General features: G+C 47.0%; 1 protein-coding gene across 2 annotated transcripts in view; it reads right to left on the bottom strand.

Annotated features, from left to right (window-relative positions):
- The window catches only part of NTRK3 (neurotrophic receptor tyrosine kinase 3), a 216,788-nt gene that overhangs the window by 39,159 nt on the left and 154,071 nt on the right, over positions 1 to 23,558 (bottom strand). For both annotated transcript variants that reach the window (XM_063412342.1, XM_063412344.1), the window contains exons 13-15: positions 13,329 to 13,459; positions 9,198 to 9,370; positions 6,226 to 6,469 (exon numbers count right to left, since the gene is read on the bottom strand). In XM_063412342.1, coding sequence (XP_063268412.1) covers positions 6,226 to 6,469; positions 9,198 to 9,370; positions 13,329 to 13,459 — 548 coding nt within the window. The remainder of the gene's footprint in view (positions 1 to 6,225; positions 6,470 to 9,197; positions 9,371 to 13,328; positions 13,460 to 23,558) is intronic.

Below are 23,558 nucleotides of genomic sequence, written 5' to 3' on the forward strand. Positions count from 1 at the left end.
GAAAAACAACTCAACATTTGTTTTTCCCTCAGTGTAGAAATGGGGAAGTGTTGAGGGAAAGTGTCTGGCTAAAACACAAGACGATGCTGTTACATCTTCCTTTCAGGAGATAAGGAGCTGTGCCACAAATTCAATTTGCAGAGGTTTTTACAGGAGCCACAGAGATATCAAAGACCAGCACATTCAGTATCACACTGACTTTTCCTGCACGCAGAGCACACCAGGACAGGCACAGAGACACTCCACCCACACACCCACACTGAGCCATCCCTCACCTCCCCTCTTTCCAACCCTGCTGCAGCCTAGGAGGAATCTGGTTCCTCTGCCCCCCAAACCCCAGTCACGGCAGTTGTGAGGCACCGTGGCATGAGCCATCCACACCTAAAAAGGCATACAGATGTCATCTAGGAGGAATGATAGCAATAAGAACAAGGAAAGGAATAAATCAGGGGCTGGGGTGATGGGATAGATGGGATAAACAGATGTTCAGAAAGGCATGTAATGCACTCAAACACAGGCTTTTGCACATAGGAGGACTGGCTCTGCTTGACTGGCACATCTGTATCACCCACATCTCCAGGTCACTGTGAGACATTTTAGCCCCTACTCTTGTAGGTCTGACAAAGCAAGATATATTTCCATAATCCAAGCTAAGAAGGAGAAAATTAAACCACTTTTCATTTCTAAGTCCTCCTCCTAATAGAACATACATATAGATAGATATATGTATATATACATACATATAGATAGATATATGTATATATACATACATATAGATGTGAATCTATAAATTCACCTCTTCCCAAAGCCTGAGCAGAAAGGATGGAGAGAGAGAGCAGCACATCACATTTTCCACCTCAGAGAAGGGCAAGAAAAGGAAAAGTCTGTGCACAGATGCATCAGCAAGCACTGAAGTGCTGGGAATGGTGCTGATGTTGGAAGCTGAACACTGTACCTTCTACAGGAGATCCCCCACAACAGCCAGCGTGGCCAGGGGCTGTGCTTGCTCTGCCCCATCATCAGCACTGAACTGAGCCTGGGGACACTGGCTGGGTGCACAGCCTGGCTCATTCTCTGTCCAGAGCTGACTTACAGCCAGTGTACCCTGGGTCTACCATAAAACCTGAGAGTGGCAGCTTGTTTTCCCTCCCAAAGTGAGGCAGTACCACATCCAGCTAGAAATTCAGAGGGAGTTTTCTTCCCCTGTGCCTATTGGCATTTCCCTTAGCAGGTGATGGTTCAGAGCCCCAGCACACTCACCACAGGGCTCCATCCTGGTGCTGACAGGGCTGGGCAGCAGTTCCCCTGTGCTGGGATCCACCTCTCCCTCTGCACACACACTGCATGAGCTGCACAGCAAACAGCAAAGAAAGCACCAGGGGACTGACAGTGGGTGTTGTGCAGCTGATGGATCCACATGAAATCTAAGGGGCTCTGTCAAGTCACCACAAAAAGGCAGCTGGGAGAGAGAGTACAGCTGACCCTCTGCAGGGAGTTCAGAGCACCAGTGATGGTGTGATTATTTTGGAGCCCTCCATCGAGGAGACTGTGGGTCAGACTAAATTCAGTTTCAATGCATGGCTTGTCTGTTAGTCTTATCTACCATGCTGGATGAGCTTCCAAAGGAGCATGACCCAGGCAGCTGCTAAATCTCAGTGATCTATTGCACACACCCAAACTGCACTGGAAAAATAAATGGCTGCATCCATGACAAAGAAGCCAATCTTGAATGGCAGAGGAAAAGAAAAAAATTAAGAGATGGTCTAGATGGGAGATGGTCATCAGAAATCAACCTTAAATGGGTGCTGAAAATTATCAAGCATATGAGGTTTTTCTGGCCATTTTAAAGAAAGAGAAGAAATAAAATGTTTACACAGTAAACTTTCATGCTTCAGAGGAGGAGGGATCCCAGACTTTTTAAGGAGCACTGACCTAAGGCCAAAGTCATAGCAGAAATGTTTTGGTTCTGATGGTCTGAAGGTGTGAGAGCCAAGGTTCATGGGAAGAGATATTAATCTTTTATTAAACCAACTGATACAACAGAAAATAACAATAAAAAAGAAGAACCCAGAGAGGGTTTGTGCACCTAAAATTCATTCTTTCTCCCCCTTCCAACAATATCGTGTGTTCTATTAAAAGATATTACTTCTTCCTGCAAACCTTGTTTCTCCCAAATCCAAACAATGCTCCCAAGTGGTGAGGACACAGAAACAGGGAGCATTTTTTGACATTATGTTTATCTCCGTATTGCTAGAAAAAAAAAAAAAAAAAAAAAAAAAAAAAAAAAAAAAAAAAAAAAAAAAAAAAAAAAAAAAAATTCTTGAGCCCTTTTGAAGTCCTGCATATGTCCCTTTTTTGACAAGCAGGTGTGCTCTGCATGATGAAATGATCAGGAGAACACTCAGGACTGACTGACTTTCACAGACTTTCATCTGTGAAAGGATGGAGCTAAATCCCTAAAAGGTTGCAAGCTCAGCCCAGGATTTGGAGCAGGATGCCAGAAGAGTGGGACAGAGGAAATATGGACAGAGGGATGTCTTCATGAGGTTTAATAACTACATAAATCCTTCCTCTATTTGGCATGTGTCTTCACTGCTGATGTCCCACCCATGTCAGGACATCACCTTGGGAGTTATTAAGGAGTGTTGACTACAATTTAAGACTGAGTTCTCATGTAAAGATGAAGAAATACTGCCCTTTCCCTGGACAGCTGCCATGTGATTTTGTTTTGGAACTGAATTCCACATTTTGGGGGAAAAAATGGAAAATTATCTGGGTATTACTGGAGCTTGGGTGGGTCCAGAGCCACAGAAGGGCTCTTGGAGCAACCAAACCCCAGTGTGCAGGGTGGAAGAGCAGCTGGGGATTCTGATCTCAGCCCTGGTGATGGCCCCAGCTCTTGCACTCCCCCACAGCCCCCGTGACATCCTCCAGGACAGCACTGGGCGGGCACCCTGTGCCTTTCTTGCTGCAGTCTCCATGCCACCCTCAGCTTGGCTGAGGCACAGTGTCTCTGACCTGCAGCGTCCCACCACCTGCTGTCACAGCCCTGAGTCATACCTAAAAAAAATCGCCTACTCACGCGGATTTTTGGAGAAAACAAGGAGGAAAATGAAATCCGCCCAAACCTTTCCTCTCCAGCACGGATCTATTCTGTCCCGCCTTCCCACGGAGACCCACACCAAGGATTGCACAGCACGTTACACAACACAGCACAGAAATGCTTCTTCAGCAACCCCTCCCTCCTCACACAGGAGCTGGGATACTTCTCCTGTCTCCCCAGCTCCTCCACTTTCCTCCTCTTCCCACTCAGATGCTGTTCCAGCTCTCCCCACCATTTCCACCTCCACAACCATTTTCTGTCCATCCTGTCTTCTTGAAAGGAGGTTAAAAGGCAGCAGCTGGTGAGATCCCTCTGTGGTGAGATCCCTCCTTGTGATGCAGGAGGAAAAGGAAGCATCTGTCTTCAGGCAGAGCATGGGGAGCTTGCAGGGAGGGGGAACAAGCCTCTCTGCTGTTTTTTGTTAGGCAAGTGTTTGTTTTCTCTATCCAAATGTGTAACAGAAAATTAAGCAGTTCACCTTTGTTAAAGCAATTTTGCATCCCTCAAACGCAGGAGCCAGATGGTGTCCTTTCTTTGTCTTAAAAGATTAAAAAAATGGGAAAGAAAGGAAATGGCTAGGAACTAATCCTCAGCCTGGAACACAGTAATATACCCACCTACCCAGTTATCCAGGCCTGCAGGGCCTGGGCAGGAGCAAGCACAGGGACCCAGCAGACTGAAGCCATTCTGCTTGCAGAGCTCCTGTCCTGTCACTCTGTGTCAGCTTGGGGCTGGGATTTCTCCCTGTGTTTCCAGAAGATGACAAATTACAGTTTCTCCCAGGGATTCAGCTTGGACACACCAAGCAATATTTTCTAGAACAAACTGAAGCAGAACTTTGCTCCAGGTCCCACTGCAGGCTGTCTACAGGGGAAAGCTGCCATGCACAAACACTGGGAAACAGACTGAGAAACTTCGCCAGGCAGATCACAGATGTGACCAGGGACAGCACTGAAGACTTGGAGAGTTCAACTCTTCAGCCAAACCTCCAGCTTTCATAGCTGAGGCCAATGAGCAGTTTGGTTCTCCCACTGGAGCTTCTTTGCTCGTGTTCTGGGAGGAGTGTGGTTGGAGTGTGTCTGGAGGAGGGATGAAGGACACCTGGAATTCTGCTCTTTGTTGGCCTGGGGAGGCTTCCCAGCTCTGAAACCAATTCCTGCTTTGGCCTTGGGCAAGTGATGTAAATGCTCTGCTCCTCGTGCCACCAGTGTAAATATGGGCAAGCAGAACCTTATTTTGCTAGGAAAAACCCCCTTAGTTTGCTAGAAAGCTTCTTTGGACTTTAACAGAGATAAGACCTCCATGAATTAACGTCATGATCAAAAGTTTTAAACATGCTGAAAATAAGTGAAAACAAAGGAAAATCAACCAAGAACAAAAGGCTGTGATGGTCTGAAACTCAGCTCTTGCTCTGGTAAGTAGGTGATAACTGCTTACTGCTTAAGTGATACGTGGCAATTTGTGTGTGCAGACAAAAGTCCACTAAAGAGCCTTACAACACTGCATGAGACAGCGCGGAGCAGCCCTCAGCAAAGCACTTTGCACAGACAGGATGAGGGCTACAGGACACCACCACAGAGAAGACAAAAATCCCACGACATTAAACTGGCCTGTGGAGATCATCTCAGCCCTCCCTGCTGTGTGGAGCGATTTCTCCCCCGGCACAGAGAGCTCCTGGTGCTGCAGGAGCACAGGCTCGGCTGGGATTGTCGCCAGCAGTGTGACACTGCCTGTGGTTGGGGCAGGATTAACAGGGCTGGAGAAGGCAGGCAAGAACTTGGGTAGTCACATGGGCTGCATCTCATCCTCCCTGGGCTCTTCTCTTTCCTACTCATTCCTTCCCGAAGTTTCAGCAGTTATGGGGCCACATCACCTCTCTTTCCTCATCACTGCCCAGTAACTGCACTGAGACCTCTTCCCAGCAGGGCTTTTCTGCTGCACAGTGGAGATTGGTTCCCTCACTGGTAATTAAACCCAGTGGCCATCCAGTGTTCTGGCCTGGGAGGGGTGATTTGTTTCAGCACAAATCTGATCATGTTTTCTCTCCTCCCCAACACAGTAACTGCACTGGTCAGCTATCACATAATGAAAACTTCCTGAGTCAGATCGAGACAATAGGCCACCCCTTTCTGGGTAGCTGGGAGAAATCATCCTCAAAGCCAAACATACATGTAAGCAGAAATAAATCAGCCCCAGTGCAAGCATCAGGCTAGAAACCATGGCTCCCTAGCCTGAGAAGCCCTTCCCTGCTGGTGGATGGTCCAGAGACAAACTCCTATTCCCGTGTGCTCCAAACACTGCTCACATCACATTTCTCCTGTAGCTGGGAAGGGAAACACTCTGTTCCCCCAGGGACGCTGCCATCAGGCAGGCAGGACAGTGCAGACAGGTACAGAGGGAGTGTGCAGGACAAGGGAACAGTGTGAGCACAAATCACAGGAGAGAAGGCTGAAAAGGCACTCCTGGCTCATTGAGTCTCTCCCCAGAGACGAGTACAGGATTAGCCTCTACACTAAACCCAGGTGTTTTTATCTAGTTGCTTCCTGAACTTCTTTAATGACAGGCCCTCAGCAACCTACTCCTGGCAAATTGTTCCATTGTTTAAATGATGACCCTGCTGGAAAAAAAATGTTCTGAGGTCAAACCTAAATTGACTATTATTTCCTCTTCCATATTTTATGCACTTATCAGTCAGTCTTTCAGTTGCCTTCTCTCTAGGTCCCTGTATTAAGTTTCTTTAATCTAACACCAGAGGTCACAGCCTGTAGTATTTATCATCTCTCTGGATTACCTTTAATTTGTCAATGTCTTCAAAAAACAAGGAATAAAAATAGGCAGTAAGGATGGAATGATTTCAGAGCCATCCAAAAGCGTGTGACTGTGTGCTGGGGTATCACAGAGTCTGTGTGTAGGCATCTGCATGGGTGTCTGAACTACAAGCATGGCCAGGACTGAACAGGATTAAGGACAGTGCTTTAGGGATGCTTGATCAACTTCTGTGCACATGTTTCAATGAGGTAATAACAGTGCAAGTGAGCCCAAGGGCTCCAAAAACTGATTTACTGTGACATTTCCTATCTCCCTCTGCTCTGAGCATCAGAGTGCCACTGCAGCTGCCTTACCCTGTAGTAATCAGTGCTGTAGACATCTCTTGACATCCCAAAGTCTCCAATCTTCACCAGCAGGTTGGCTCCAACCAAGCAGTTCCTGGTGGCCAGGTCTCTGTGGACAAAGTGCTGGGAGGCCAGGTACACCATTCCAGAGGCGATCTGGCTGGCGATGTGGAGCATCTGGGACAGCCCTAGCTCCCCTTTGGCTTGTCGAGGCTGCCCATCCACGAGGATCATAGCATCTGGGCCGTGTGCCCTGTGGGGAGGAAAAGGCAAAAAAAGCAGAGTTGGGTCTCAGGGTCTGTGGTGACACACCAGCGTGGTGGCCCTGGGAGGCAGCAGGAGCCACCCCAGCCCAAGCACCACTAACCCAGCTGGTATGTGCTGATCCTGGTGCCTCCCCTTGCCACACCAGCTAATGTTTCAGGCCACTGAAACTCTCTCTTCTCTGAGAAGCACACAAAGGTCTAACAACACTGAGGGGAATTTATTTATTGTGCTTTTCTCTGGGAAACTCGGTCTAAAGTGAGCCTCTTCCATTTTACTGCTTTTCCAATTTCTGCAGTTAAACTAGGAAAAGTCCATCTGAGTGTCTTACAGACTCCCAGTGTCCCTGGCCCCCGCTGTCTGGGAGTCACTGTCTGGGTGAATTATTCCAGGATAAAAATTGCTGCTTGCTGAGGGATTCCAAGGAGCTCTGCATCATCAACCTTTCCTGACCCCCTTGCAGCCCCCATTCCCCACCAGCAGACCCCTTACTTGACAAAGCCCAAATTCTCTTTCTGTATGACCTCTTAGGCATTTTGAGTGCCTCTTTGCAGGGTCTAAGCTCCCTTGTCCCCAAAGCCATCTTCCTTTGGGACACAAAGGGTTTTTTCACTGCTACCACATTCCAGCATGCAGGGAAAAGAGCACATAGCTGCTTTTTCCAAGGCTGCACAGGAAGGAGAAGCTGGCAGCTAAACACAGCTGGAAGATGAGAAGCTGCAATTCCAGGGACCACACACCTGGAAAAGTTTCTTTTCCTTCATAAAGGCCAAAGATAATACAACAAGCTTTCTTTTCCAGTGAGTCTGGAGATTAATTTCATCAGGCATGAGTGTTTCTCACATGTCCCAAGAAAGGGTTGGGACATGGGAGTGAGGGGTCCATGGCTCCAGCATGATTTCAGCCTTAGGAACACACTGCTGAGTGAAGCAATTCCCTCAGGCACAGGCAGTGGCACAAGACATCTTTTTGAGACACCGAGAGATATATTTTTTCACTATACTCTTTGGGAGGTCAACTAGAGCAGTGAGAGAGGTTGTTCCTCAGCTGTAATATCTGACTTCTCTAAGGGAATAAAGTTGCTGGTTCTGCCAGGAAAAAGGATAGGTCAATTTTGAGTTTTTCTTTGTGAAGCACTTGAAGAACAGCATCTCTCACCCTCTTTTTCAGACTGCCTGCCTTCGGTCACAAGGCTGAGGCACTGTCCTTAACACTGCATCACCAACCTGGGCTAAAACACCCTTTCAGCCCAGCTCATGCCCTCATGCTGGAGGCAGAGTTCAATCTGCTGCTGCTGGGAGGTTGCTGAGCCCCCCAGATACCACAAAAGAGGGTCCCAAGTAACCAAGGCTGCTCCCCCTTGAATGTGGGTCTGAGGAGCTCTGTAGAGCCAACAGCTCACTTGTCCTACCTTGATGGAGATGTCTTGGATCTGTCCAGAGCTTGAGACAGAGACTGAGCTATAAAATCCTGTTCAATCTACCCACAGCTACACCAAAATGAGGACAAAAATCAATGCAGGAATGTTCCCAGCTCATGCACTGCCCTGCAAATGCCCCAAAGAAGCTGGGGGCAAGTTGGCACTACTTGGCAGAAATAAAAACTCTCTAGGATCCTTCCTTATTTTCTTCTGGTGTGCGTGATAGCTTAGAAGTGAAAACATTAGGGAGAAACCTGTGTTTCCTGGCCAGAAACTGTGTTGGTAGAAAAATACTCAGTGAGTGTGTTCCAACCCCAGATCTAGACCTGCCATGCACAAGATTCTTGTTCCTCCTGCAATCATATTCACACTTCATAGTGAAAACAGCAAAATATCAAGGGTCCAATTTTCTAAATATTGGGAAATAAAACTACTAATTATTTCAAGAGGTAAGTACCACTCCACTTGCACGTAGGTTTCAGAGTGGAATTTCTGTTTTGTGGCAGAAGAGCACCATAAACATCCTCCCACAGGTGCTCCCTGGCCCTTGCTGCTGGTGGATACAGAGCACACAAATGATCTGCCTCGGGCTGATGAAATGGTTGAACGATGATGGGGGGCACTGGGGGCTCTGGCAATTTGCATCTCAGTAGAGACAGAAAAGGTAATTAGAGCACTTCTTCAGGCCTTGCCTGACTTCATGAGTAGCCTGGTGCCACAGGTTAGGGACCAAGGATCAGGGATGGACCCCACAGGCACTTCCTGAGACTCCTTCAATATTTCTCAGGTCTTTTCTGAATGCAGAAACGAGAAACAGTGACCAGTAAATGCCCAGGACACAAATCAGATCAAGGATACCAACAAATTTCTCAAAGGAATATTTTGGTTCTTGTGCTGTTGAAGCAGGAGCTCAGTGGCTGAGGGAGTGATGGCAAGTGTCCTTCCTGCTTTGCTGGGTGTGCAGAACTCGGAGCTGCTGGCAGCTGTGGCTTCATGTCCTTCCATCCCCACAGGGCAGACAAGGACCACAGCCATGCTTCCTGCAGCTTCACACTTGCTGAGGTGGGAAGAAAACTCTGGTTTCCACAGCTCCTGGGATTACCAAAGAGAAAATGCTGGGATAGGGCTGCTAAAGCCCTAAATCTGGTGAGCACCATCACCTCCTCCAAGCTGCCCCTGGAACGACCATCTCCCACTACTCAGCCCACTGAACAATGACACCACTGAGCTAGAACAAACCTCACCAAGGCTGTGGGACGGCCCCACAGCACCTCCCATGCCCCCAATTTCCCCATACCTGAGGAATTTGTTGAGGTCACCGTGCTTCATGTACTCGAAGACCATGATGAGCGGGTCGCCGTCGCCGCACACGCCGTAGAACTTGACGATGTGCTCGTGCTGCAGGTTGGTGAGCAGCTCTGCCTCCCGCTGGAAATCCTTGCGGGCTGCCAGCGTGGGGTCCTTCAGAGCCTGCAGGGAGGGACCCAGACACGCACAGAGTGGGCTCAGGTGGGGGAAAAGCCAGAACAAAGGGGTCACAGCATCTGCGAGGAGGGGAGGGAGAGCAACCGCTGGCCCGGTTGTGCTGGGAGGGCTGGTGGCACCAGCTCAGTGTGTTGTTCCTGGAGTTACTGTCCCAGAAGGTTCCCCCACTCATTTCCTAGGCAGCAGCAAACATGCCTCAGAGGGTAATAGCTTCCAATTGTTCCCAGCTTGGACAGAATTTATACTGGTGACCTAGGGGTGAACGGCTTCATATCTCATTATTATTAAATTCCTGAGCCAGCCAGTCCTTGCTATCTGTCTTTTATTTTGAAATAGCTGACTACACTGCCTTTATTCAGAAGATGGATTTGCCTGGCTGTGCAGTTATTGTGTGGATTTTTCAAACTGCCTCTGAAGAAGGACACTGTCAAGTCTTTTCTCATAATTTTTAAAATCATGTTTTTATACCCTGCTGTTTATAACAGCTCCCCTGGCAGACTGATGCTGGAATCAGTATCCTTACTGAGAATGTCTCATCTCCCACAGTTTGAGAATGCCACTTTGCCATTGCAAGTTCAGGTGGTGTGGACATTGCAGAGTTGCCATGAAGATGTTGCTGTGGCTGTAGCTGATGAAAATGGAAGATTCTCCAGGGCTGGGTTCTGGCTTGTCTGTGCATTATAGTGCAGATTCATTGGAGAGTTTGTTTGAAAGCAGCTTGTTGTCATCTCAGGGTATCAAGGGAGGGACCTTGATAAAAAAGTTTAAGTCTAGACCATTTGACAAAATGAAATGGCCACAAGAATCAGCACAGTCTTTGCAAATATTTAAGAAATGAAGAGGTTGGTTTTGAGTTGCTGGTTCTGCATCCTATTCTCTGTATCCTCCACATGCCAGGGCTGTTTAGGACCAATTCTGGCTTTAACTGTGCAGCCTAAGAGGAGCTGAAAAGGACTGAAGAAAACTTGTTCCACTTATCCTGTGCTGGTCTGATGTGCATCAGTTCTCCTTTAGTGGTGGGAGAGGGACACTGGACAGCTCTCCCCTTACCTACACACAAATTTACCTACTCCCTTTCCCCGTGCCTTGAATCTCCCCAGTCACACAGCAGAGGTGGCCTGAGCAGCTGCAGGCTGCAATTTATGTGCAAAAAGGGCTGATAAATATCAAAAATCTGTGCATGGAGGATGGGACCCAGCACTCTGGTACTGCACCTGGGCTGGCAGTGGTGCTGCTGGCTCTAGAGACTCCTCCAGAGAAGGTGCTTTTCCCCTGGGAGCAGACCTGCTATGAGGCTTTTCCCCAAGTCTTAGGACACTGCCTCATCTTCTTCTGCCCCCAAACTGCTATTCACATGGCATAAATCTATTTTAATTCTTTGCCCTTTGGGATAGCTTGACTAGAGATATTTAGATGAATGTTGGTTACATGGTGCAGATGGCAAAGCATCCATCCTTATCTCAGGCACCCAATTACTTTTAATCATTTAATATCTTCATAATGTTGATGCCACCCTATTTTTCTGCAGGAAAATAGTCCCTTTCCTCATCACTCTTTTCTCCCCCTTTTTCCTGTGGTTGCACATAATATTTCAAGCTGCAGTGAGTTTAGGTTTTGTCTCCGCCACACACAATCATTTTTATAAGGTGTTAAGATTGTAAGTTTGTTGATGTCACACACCAAAAAAAGTTATTAACTTCATCCCCATTACTAAGGTTGCACAGCCAAGCATTTAGAAATGAGGGAGCTGGAAATGATAAAACAGGGAAAGAAGGCCAGGACCAAAGAAAGAGAAGGGATGTCTCAGTAAAATCAGTGGAATGCTGAAACCCAGGAAGGTTTGGGTTGGGGTTTTTTTGAGCCTCCATCACACAATTCCCCCATAACTTCTGTCAAGTCCCTGAGCATCTGCAGGTTGCAGCTGTCATCTCAAAGTGCCAGTTGTTCCAATATTACCTGGAAAATCCCCTCTTATGCAGCATCAGGGCCAGGTCTCCACAAGCACCATGTGTTTGTTGCTGCAGCAGGGCTCACTCTGAGTCAGGTACCTGCTGTCCATGGGGCTGGAAAGAGAGGTAGGTAACTCCATTCTTCACCTACAGCAGATCTCTTCAGCTCCTATTTGTGTATCTGCCCTCTACAAAAGGGGATGATCCAACCCCAGTAACTTGCTGGGAGGCTGTGAAAATGGGTGCACTCACATCTAGGGGTGTTCCAGCACAGGAGAGATCCCCACAATGCAGCAGCCACAGAGAAATGGAAAATAAGGTGTTCAGAGGACATGCCCTGAACACAGCCCCTCCAGCATTTCTAGTACTTGACTTTGTCACCTTAACACTCTGCTGGATATAGTGTTTGTGCATTTCTTAGGACACTTTTAAAAGCAAGCTGAATAAAACAGGAAGCTTGTCCTTGCCTTCACATCAAAACTCAGTTTATCTGCAGGGCTGCAACCTTTAGATCTGCTGAAAAACTGAGTCCATTTAAGCGAGCACAGCCCCTTCCTTTGGCTCTGGGATAGTCCCTGAGAGCAGGGCAGAGGCAGGCTCTGGGCTTGGACTCAGCTGCCCTTAACCAGTGTGTCCTGCTGCTGCCCTGAGCTGCAGTGACTGGGGAGGGAGTTCTCAGCCTCAGCTGGGGGCACGAGATCTTCATGAATTGCAGCCAACCCTCAACTTAATATGTAAAGCCTTTATTCCTGTCTTTTTCATTTTTTTTCCCCTCAGACTTATAATGTGGCTCAAATTAGAGGGATTTTTTTCCCTGCCACTCCCAGAGCTGGCAAGAAGCCAGATTCCAGGGCCCTGCTCCAGAGCTGGAGCTGTATGATCTTGCAGGATGAAAGGCACTCTGGAGATGTAAGCTCATAGTAGCAATTAACAGAAACAAGTTCGGATGCTGTTTCTGCCTACATGCAAATGAAACTCTGAAGAGGCTCGGGAGCCAGGCTTGCTGAGGGATGGCTGACACTGATAGGCAGGTACAAACCCTATAATCAAGCAATTAATCATGTGGGTGTCTTCATGTCCTCGGCTTTAACCAGCCTCAGAGGTGAAAGGTGCAATCTTGCACTTCACTGTCGGAGCAAAAGGGGACATGTGAGCTAAAAAAAAGAAAAGGCTCGAGCTGCCAATGATTAGAACAAGTCACAAGTAACTGGATGCCTCCAGCACTTTGGAGAGAGTGCTGGAACCTTTTTCCCTGTAGAGCATCGGTTCAAATGCAGACCTTGTTCCAAGGAGTTAGGAAGCATTGGTTAAATCCAAGGGATTAAAGTGTGTCTCTGCCAACTGGTGCCACTTGAGAGGAGGGCACAGTTCTGCACTGAGAGCTCTGCTCTGCCCAGAGCCACACTGATGGGCCACAGCTCCCACGAGGAATATCACAAGGATGCAAGCAGCACAGCACAAGCCAAGCTGAACTCGTGTTGGCTTAAAATACCCCAAACAGGAGCAACGTGTGGCTAGGCAAGCAGGAGCAGAGTGGAGCTGAGCCGAGTCGCTTTGCCCATCTTGCAGCAAATTGATCCCAGAAAATTGGCTCATCATGCTTAGCTTTCATTGCTCATTTTTGCTGAGGCCTTTTTATGTTTCAGCTTCTGCATGTTACACAAAAAGATGAAATCCAGAAGGAGCAGGGCCGCAGTGCCTGCTGGAGGGAGGTGGGTCCACACTGTGCTGCTGCAGGGCTCCCAGAGCAGCCTCTCCTCCCTGTCTGTCTCCTGGCCGTGTCAGCAGGAAGGGAGGCTTTGGCACTGCTGAGAGCAGACAACCTTGAAGCGAAACACTGAAACTTTGTGTGTGACTAAGTGGATTTACCACAATCTCCGGCATCAGATAAATCTCCTGGCCCCCAGCCCTCCCCTGCTTCCCTTTCCCACACAGGCTCATCCAGTCTCGCTTCACTGGCCAGCCCTGCCCTGCCCTCTGCCCTTGGGATTTACCTTCACTGCCACCAGCATTTTGTCGTTGGTGGGGCTGAGGTTGTAACACTCGGCCAAGAACACCTTCCCAAAGGCACCTTCTCCCAGCTCCCTCTTCAAAACGATGTCTCTCCTCTTAATATGCTGGACATCTGTTGGAGGGAGGGGAGGAAGAGGGAGAGGGTTGAGGGAAGAATGAATCAGGGTTAATTCAGTGAATGGAAAACAACTAATTCAATTTTCTTGTAAGCTGCAAGGGAACTGAAATTGCTTTGCTAAAATATCTACAGGGATCTTTTTACCCACCCACTGAACGCAGCCATCTCTGTGATGGAGTTACTCTCATGCAAAACATCTGTGAGGAAAGTACTTGAGGTTTGTCAGTTCTCATGACAAGCTCGTGGCAAGCTTGTCCTCAGGGACAGGAACCTTCGGGGCAAATTCTGCTACAAAGACATGAATCTCTCTGGAATGATCCTGGAAATAATCCATCTCCTGTGAGGTGCAGCAAAGGTCACATCCTTCCAATGAAAGGCCAGATGAGATTAGAGGGTCCTGTTGAGTTTTGCATTTCAACTGGGATTAGTTTAAACTCAAACACGACAGATTTTTGAGGCTGAAGCTTGGCAAGTCAAAGCATTCCTGGGAAGAGGAGGACCAGTGACCCCCATCCTCCTTCGGGCATTAGCAGGAGCTGGCTGGAAGTGCTGAGCCCTGCCCCTCAGCAGGACCCTGACCCTGCAGCCTTCCCCTGCACAACTGTTCCCTCAGAAAAGAGGTCATCCCAGGATACCATCACTGGCAGAACAGATGAACTGAACCCATTCGTTTCAATGATCCTTTCCACTGACATTTAGAACGGCGAGGACTGACAGAGAATAGCAACTGAGGATTCAGGAAGAATCACAGGAGCAGTAGCTTTTAATTGACCAGAGGTACAGAGGCCAATGAAAATCAGTTTGCTCAGCTGACAGGTCATTCCTAAGGATTAAATTTGCCCAGATACCAGGCACCTACAGGGGCAGGGAAGTGACTATGGGATATCCACTGACTCTGTGTCATTATTAAATGCCATGGGTTGCTGGGAGAACTTACTCTCTTCTGAGGACAACACTAAGCACAGCAAAGCTCTGAGCACCTTGCTGCCATCACAGCACCTCTAGAACTCCACAGCAATAAAAAGTGTGTGGGGGTGTTTAATGCTTGGCATGAACTTTAGAAGCAGTTAGAGATGCACAGCCACCACAGCATTTTCTGGAGGCACAGCACCCAAAACTTCATCTCTGTGAACTGTCCTTCATTGGAACTTTCCATCACCCTTGAGAACTGTGGCAGCACAGAGCACTCCCAGCTTCAGCCTGATGGTCATGGCAGGCCAGTGGAGGGCTGTGCACTCTTCTCTTCAGTGCTCAGTGAGCAAAAGCTGATATATGACAGGTCTCCTCAAGCAGGGGCATTACATGGGACAGTGCCAGCTTTCCACTGCTATGGGATGTTCATAACCCTGAATCTGTTTGCTCATAAACTGACCACTCGTGAGCCTTTTCCATCCCTTCCTTGTGCCACAGCAGCTGTAAAGGAATGAGCCCCTTAGATCAGGTGCACTTCCCTTGGGGCACTGCAGATGAAGGAGGTGGAAGTGACTAACTCTGGGTTTCAGACTGGCTGCAGGGACACATCACAATCTGCCACCAGCTCCTGCCACCAGGCACCCGAGCAGGGACCTGTATCCACCTGAGGGGTCACATGCCCAACAACAGCATAGGCACCACTTAATGCATCAAAAAGCCAACGGAAGACAAGCATCCTGATGGCTTTCATGCAATTAAGGTTTTTAATTAGGAGCTCAGAGGCAGGTTTATGGAGCTGCCATCTCTGGGCCCTTGGCTTGCTTGGGAAGATGGATGCTGGGAGATTGCACAAGCAATGGGCCTTGTAATGAAAGACACCTCTCTGGGAATTCCCATTGACCTTTCTTAATTGTTCAATAGGCTGAAAACTGCTTCTTACCAATATTAATAATGTTAGTAACATTAAGGCACAGGTTGGTAGGCACATCCAAAATGACTTTGGTTTTAAACCTGCAGTGGCAGCCAAGGAGAACAAATCACATGTGGACTTTGCCTTCTCCACCTGGTTTAGCTGAGTGTTTAAGGAGTACCTTGAGAAATCTGAGATGTAACTTGTTGAAATGTAAAGTAATGCACTTGGGTGAGGAAATTCCTAATAGAAGAAAAGCCCAAATGGCACCAATTTACTTAAATGAACAGAGGAAAAGGGGTTTATCCTCTTTGTCTTGGCAAGCATTTCTATAGCACTCATCACTACATTACCTTGGTCTTACTGTACTGACAAACCACGTATTTGCATTCTTGGTCTCCCGAATAGGAGCAATCAAGAAAGCTGTGAGGAATGAACTTGTAGTAAGAGGAGCCCAAGGATATTTTTAAAAACACAGAAATGTAGCAACTGTGACTGGATTGTCCCATTTGGTGTGAGATGAAGTTAAAAAGGAAACACTCTCAGAAAAATCAGCAATACTATTTAAGTATTTTTACACTTCTGATGAGTAAAACCATGAGATCTGAGGCCAACCTCTCCTTCTAAACTCTCCAGGGTCTTGCCCAAAACTTTCAGCTACCAATTTTTCCTCTCAACAACATCTTAATAAAATATCAGACTTTTCAGAGAGCTGGAATCCAAACTATGTAATCATGTCTACATTATTAAAATAATATCCCATCTCTCTTCGAGACCAGAATTTACAGCAAGTTGTTAAGAGTCACCTGAAAAGTTTCAGGGAAAATTTATATGAAGAATTAAATGGGGTATTGTGGCAGACAGAGTTGAACTGAGGGAGAAGCAATCCTTTTGCAGAAGCGGACTTGTGCAGCACTGTTGGATTTAAAGTTAACTTGGGTGGTTATAAAAATGAAAGGGCCATGAAGTTAAGTAGTTTGACAGCAACTGGACAATCTTAATGTAGAATCAGAAAAATACATTTGCTGATCACAGTTTCTCTCAACCTCAAATAGCCATAAATTTTGCTTCATAGTATTTTAGGCACAAATGGGATAGTAAGTGATTTATAATAAATTGCTTTTTCACGTGCTAGAGGCCTAAAATAGTAGAGTTTAGACCAAATCCTTCCCTTCATGGTGAGATCAGCACTATGATTGAGTCTAACCCACTATAAAATACAGTCTTTAGCCATCAAGCAGTGACAAACCCCCCTGGCACAGGGTGGCCAGGAGCATTATTGTGCTCACCTTGCACCTCTGTGCTCGCCCGTCCCGGCCGTAACTCATGGGGGAGGCCAAGCAGCCATGAAAGATGCTGTGCTGCAAGGGCACCTCCGAGGTTCATCTGCATAAATCTGTTTACCTCCTCCTGGAGGAAGCCGAGCCCTGTCTGATAAACAGCTGGTGTTTATTTGTTTTAGGCAGGCAGTGCTGTGCTAATCTGTCTCGGCTGTGTTGCAGTCAGCCCTGTAGACAAGGTGTATGCAAACTGCCTCTCCCTGAGCACCACTCTTTTTATTTTTTCCCTCCCCATGTACCATTAACTTATTAAAACAAGGCAAGAAGACAATTTATAAGAAGATCCTGTGCAGAAGCCACAGCAAGACCTGACAGGAAAATAAGCTGAACTGACAGCATGATGTGCGCTCATTCAAAGCCATGCTGTACCTACAGGAAGGATGTGAGTGCCTGACACTGAAGTAATTCCACTTTACAATGAAGCATCTTCCAGTCCTTGTTTTGGAATCATTATGTTTCTTCGTGACACAAAAGAAAAGTTGGGCAGACTCCCCCCCTTCCCTCTTGTCCATCAAAATTTAACACACAGAGAAGGTGTTTCAAACTTTTGCCTTCACTGTTGTTCTGAGCAGCCCATTAACCACATCAGAAAGTGTCTGACCTGCAGCTGGTTGGAAATAACCCATGGCTTTAGCTCAGTGATGGCAGCATGGGGGAAAGTTAGAGCATTAACAACAGTAACTCTGGGAGCCACTTTTACACATGGCCTCCTAAGCAGAAAGTTTCCTCTTCTTCAGAAGAGCCAAGGCAGACGGGTAGCAGCTTTGGGTCTGCAAAGGGATCTTTACCTATCCACCTCTGAACATTTTGCAGGACTGCTGACTTGATCAGTGCTTAAAGTGAATTTAGTCAGAAAAGTGGCTGTCTGAAACCAGAAACTTCTTCCTCCCCATCACTTGCTCCCATGTGTCCTTAACCATGTCTGTTCCTCTCCTCGAGACAAACACCTTCTAGTTTGCTAAACTTGTGAACCCTACACAGCCATGGGATACCAGGGAAGAAGAAGAGGGAATAAGATTAATTCTGCTTTTCTCATACATCAATCTACCATGCCCCAATGGGTCACTTCTGTGCTGGCCCTTGTGACAGAGCCTGGAAAAGTTAGAACTTTTCCATTTACACCACTGATTCAATGATTCTTCTCCCATCTTTTACTCTCATATTGCAGAGTCTCTGTATCTTATGACAAGGTCAAGACAAAAAGACCCAAAAAAGGGAAGACACAAAAAGACCCAAGGCAAAAAGCCTGACTTACCCTCCGAATTCCAGGTAGAGCATATGGAGCTGGTAATAGACAGTGTGCAATGGAAACACCTTGTTTTGAATAACCACCACTTTTCCATCACATGAGCGGATGCCGGGGAGTTGTGTGAGTACATTTCATGAATCTAATTTTCCAATTACTGTCTCATTTCTAAATCAGCCCTGGGCATCAGATGAAGAAGAGATGGGTTCAGTGACACTGCAGATTCTGCATTTCAAATTCCCATCACAACCAACATCTTTAAAACCATGGTTTGCTAATATTCTTGAAACGTGGATGCACATGATTGTGTTTGGACACAGATAAATACAGTGGGAGGAAAATGGACAAATCAATTTCCAAACAGAGTAAACCATGAGCAGTGATAGTACTTAAGTTAGAGCAAACTGCAGAACTACTACTGGATCATTCACAGCAGGTCAATTTCAATTATCAAATTAATTAATTTCAATTAATTCCTTACATCTTCTTTCAAACTCCCAAACAGCAAGCAGTCTGTCTTCTTGTATTTCTAGCGGGTTTCCTGACTCTGGACTATTAATTCACAAACTTGTAGTTTGCTGGTGGAATTGAGCAAAATTACTTTTACTTTTGCTGCCCTCTTTATCAGAATTCCTCTTCAAGCCTAGAAAAGACCACTATCAATTTTCTATAATTTTTTCTTCTCCCCCCTCAATGTGACCCTGTTTTCCCTAAAGTTAGGTCCTTCCCTGCACCTCTCCATCACCAGCTCCTCCCTCCCTTTGCTTTTTTACGTCATGACATTTCTTCTCTCTTTGTCTTCTCCTGTATATTTTGCCCCTCTTGCTGTTCAAGCCCTGTTTTATAACTGAAAAATTTTATATCTGTTTCTAGGGTATCCTCATTTGGGTCTGATCCTGGGCTCTTTGTAGATATGGTCTTGATTTTCATAAGCTTCTAAAGCCTCATTTGCATCAACAGCGCTTTATAAATGATAACAACAATGACATTTTTCAGCAGTGGCTGAGTCATTTGCTGTAAAAACTAATTTATGCCAAAGAATCGTCTCTTTCCTTTCTACATAAGTTGTCCACAAAAAGGTAGCCAAGTTCTCACTTAGTCAATGTGATTCATTCATTTTTTCCTCAACACTGCTGGAATAACTCTTGTGAATAAATGTTGCACAGCTCCGCTGCTCCGCCACAATTAAAATCAAATAAACAGAGCTTACAATTTACACTGGAAATCTTGTCAGCACGACATGTAAGTACCAAGCAGAGAGCCCTTCATGTCAGGCAGTCAATCTCAGCCTGGATGGGAACCAAACATCTCAATGAGTTACCTGATGCACCCCATCAGAGCAGAGCGCACACATCAGGCAGGACCAGATCAAAAAGCCCTGCCACTGGAGGGCTGGCCAGGCATTCTCTCACAGATCTGTCTCATAGAGAGAGAAGATAACACCTAGGCAGGCTGCACAGAGCCCGAGTCTCCCTCCTCACCTGGTGCAAATCCATCAAAGTCAATGGAGGATATTGATTTCAATCATGGACTGCTGTGAAGTACATGTAAACAAAGGGAGGATCAGTCCCACATCATTTTCAAAAATGGAGACATAAACAGTCTGTTTCTTATCTCTGCCTGGACTCCATGTAGGTAGCCCTTCACTTCTGGTGGCTTCTCTGCCAGCTCTGACATGAGCCACCTCTGGGAAAGGGCCCAGGTACACGTTCCAACAACTCGGCACAGTGCCCAGACACTGGTTCTTTGCCAAGTTCCTCTGTAAGGCACCCTTCAAGGACTTGGACTCAAAAAAGTCATGATTATAAGCACCAAGCAGTTCTGACACAAATCATAGAGATTTATGTAAAGCATATCTGAATCTTTGGGAACTTGGTGGAGCAACCACAGCCTTCGGCTCAGCTAACGATCATACTCCTTCATAAAGACTTCAAGAGAAGCTATTTTATGTTTCTGCAGTTCTTTTCATTTCCTTACCGTCCGCTTCATTCCTTGGGAGCAGCACAAGGCATGAGTGCAGATCCCAGGTGGGAAGGAGGCTTTATTGTTCAGCTGACCCAGCAGACCCAGAGCTAATGCACTACATGCTGCTAAATGGACCTTGGTAAAAAATAACAGACCTTGACGCATTTGGCTGGACAATCTTGGCTAAAAGAATTATCCAGTTATACCAATCTACACCAGGAGCTAAAGTTCAGTGCAATCAAGCTCAGGAAAATAAGAGAGGAGCAACCTCTGCATGCCAGATCTCTGATGCTTTGGAAACACCTGACATCCACCATTTCCAAGGATACCTCTGCATGCCAGGATATCACCAGTTCCTCTGGCTTTTGCTGCTGCAACAGCAGATGCAGAGGAAGCCCTGACCCAAAGCTCTGCCTTTCAGCTTCCAGCTGACTCCAACCAGCCCCGATCTGAGGGAGAGAGGCTGCAGAACAGCCCTCATCCTCCACAGAGGGCTGTGATTTGCAGCTCATCCAGTGACTGGATTAGCATCCTCTGAGCTGCAGCACCAGCTCCAAAAGCAGCCACACAGAGACCACTGACAACAGTGTACATGTACAGTGCTCTTAGAGCTGAAAGGAAACGGAAAGGGAGTTTTTTTGCGTGTGTGTGGTGTGTGTGTGTAAAAGAGCTGATAGAAAGGCAAAGCACAAGCACCCCTTAAACCAACAGCTCTTCAGAAGTGACTCCATAACCCACCAGGCTCCGTCACAAAAACACCCTGACAACCACCTGGAAGTAGGTGACATTACCTGGTGTGACATACCTGTAAAGTTTAAACCCATATCAAAGCAAATCTCATTTACTTTATGGAAAAAAATCTGAAAATAGTAAAGTTAGAATGCACTCGGCACCATTCCAGAATAACTTTTTAAGCAAAAGTTTCTCTCTCACCTTAAGCCACCTGACATTCTTATAAAAGCACAAATTCAAGCCCCTCTCATCCATTTCAGTCCCATAAATCTGAGTACAAACCACTTAGGAATTATTTTATGAAGAGAGCAATACAAAGTGTCCCACAGCTATTGGGTGCTCAGCAGTCTCAGCTGGGAAGCACAACACTGCATGGTCCTGCAGAACCAACAGTTATCCTGGGGAGATTTAACAAAAGGAGATAAAGCAAGAGGAAGGACCCTGAGCATCACCCCCAGCCTGCCAATGACCACAGCAAATGAAAGAACCCTTCAGCATGTCCATGCCTTGCACAGCAGTGGGCTCTTGCCTTTGAGTCACAATTCACCTCCTCCTCTTCCTGCAGATTTATGACTTTCTGGAATTACTCAAGAAAGAGTTCATATCAACAGGACCTTCCCTTGATCCAGCAAGGTAAATCTCTTCACCTGAGCTGCTGTCAAAGGTTAAAATGTCCTTTCGTATGGAGACCATGAAGACTTTATCAAAAGAAATCCAATGCTTCCAAGGGTCCCTGTGACTGCCAGGGCTGGGGATAGGCAGCAGGCAGCTGCAAATTTGTTCCAAGGTGTGCCCCAACCCAGTTTCTGCCTCTGCTTAATTCTACTATCAAGATCCTCACAGGTTAAGACAATCACTCTGGTCCCTTGCTATTGTCACCTCTACAGAGCCTGGGGACAGGTTCACCCTGTGCTTGCCAATGTCTCTGCAGGAACAAATTCTTCCTCAGCTGCCTCCCAGGGGAACACAAAAGATTGCTGATGGGACCAAAACCTTACTAACATTCCACACAAAAGACTTAAAATCCATCCAGTGAATCCCAACGTGGTCTGCACCCTTTCAATTTCTGGCTGACACCGGCTGGAAGGATAAATCACTTTTCCAGCTTCAGCAGTTTCTGTCTCCTTAGACATCCAGCACCAACATCTCATCCTGAGGGAACATTTAGGCTCTGCCTTTTGTATACATGAGTTAGCAGACAGCTGGCAGCTTCTGAAGATAAAGACTAAGAATATCAAGACAGAGGTAGAGGGGGGAAAGCAGTGGGCTGCAGAGGTCATTGCACTGGGTGAAATGCCCAAGAGCCCCACGACAATGTATCACAAAAGGGATCTTACACAAAACATTGTCCTCACCAGCTCACTGATACACTCCAGCAGCTGTTGGAAACAGGGGCTGGGATTCTTGGCAGGGTGGGAGGAAAACGGAAAGAGAGAGGAGAAGGGAGTCTTCCTGGTGAGCATGTTTTCTTTCCACCAGCCAGGCCCCTAGGTCCCCTGCTGCCAAAGCACTCAGAATAAAACATTAATTCAATACCACACATTTAATTACACATTATTTGAAAGTGAATTTATTTAACAGAGGAAAATAGTCTTCAGAGATCATCTGCCTCCTTCAGACTCATGCGTCTGCAGGGAAGGGGGCTTGGAGAGGAGATAGGAGGCATAATGGTTTGTTTTACATCAGCAGCTATTGCTGTTCAGCTCATCCCTTCAAAAGAGGAGATTATAAGGAGATAGAGTTGTGTTTTGCACAACTTACCAGCTGACTTGATTTTCCAGCTAGTTTTCACTTGATTGGAAAGTGCTGCTGCAGACAGATACCACTTGTCTCTGTTTTACTATTTTTCCAAGGGAAAGGAAGGATTACTGGTGGAGGGTTGAGGGGGATTGGCTGCCCCTCGAGGGACCATGTGATAGTCAGATTTCAGGTTTAAGGCTTTAACGACACAGTAATCAGACACTCAACAGCATCCTATTGCCGAGATGGATAATCACAAGAAAGAGGGAAGTGGCCGGGAATCAGCAGCAGCCTGGCAGCTTGGAGAATGTCTCCCAGCAGGAGCACAGAGGCTTACCTTCCACCCCTGAGCTCCAGGGGCTCAGGGCTATGGGCTGTCCCAGCCTGGGAGCTGCAGCAGGGCCAGGAGCCCGGCAGAACCTGCTTTCAGCAGCCTCACGTTTCCCCAGGCAGTGCTCCACTGCAGAGGTGGCAGCAGCCATCCTGGTCCTGGCCCTGGTCCCAGCATCCTGGGCCTGGTGCAGGCAGCAGCCCCTCCATGGCTGAGCTGCTGCAGGGCCAGAAATGAGTTCCTGGGTCCTTTGAAGGAAGGAGTTTGCTCGCAGTGAACTCAGCCCAAGCTTTGGCCTTTGCTGTCCTCTGGCACCCCCACAGTGCCCCAGCAGGCAGATGCCACACAGGACTGGCTTAACCAGGGCCACATGAGCCTCTCTCCCAGCCCTCATCCCTGCACTGACTCTTCCTCATGCTCCTTAATTTAGGGGCAGCACTGAAAATCTCCCTCATCTGTGCATTCCCCCTCAACCCAAGCAGACACAGAAGTGTGCCAGGCACCACCACTGCTCTCTCCAAAAGGTACCAGCAGAGCTCAGCCCAGCCAGTACTGACCCCCACAGCAGGATGTGTCTCTGACAGACATCCCGTGGTCAATCATTGCCCTTTTTTGGCCTCAGCAGTCAGATCTTGCTGTTGTCATTCCCATCCCAGCCATCAAACCTCAGTGCCATGCTGCAGCGTGCTTGCACACCCGTGCAGATATTGCAGCACAGGGCTCAGGTCACAGTGTTAAGCTTTTCCTTGTAATTTTGAGTATTTAGGGGGTTTTGATACTATTTTTTTCTGTATTTGTATTAGTTTCAGTATTGTTCAGTCGCTGCTCTGATTCACAGTTTGAAGGATCTAGCCCATATTATAATTGCTAAAAAAGTCCAGATATATTGAATATGTTCTGGAAAATATGTGACTATT

This window comes from Prinia subflava, chromosome 15, assembly GCF_021018805.1.
Source record: "Prinia subflava isolate CZ2003 ecotype Zambia chromosome 15, Cam_Psub_1.2, whole genome shotgun sequence".
NCBI classification, from domain to species: domain Eukaryota; kingdom Metazoa; phylum Chordata; class Aves; order Passeriformes; family Cisticolidae; genus Prinia; species Prinia subflava.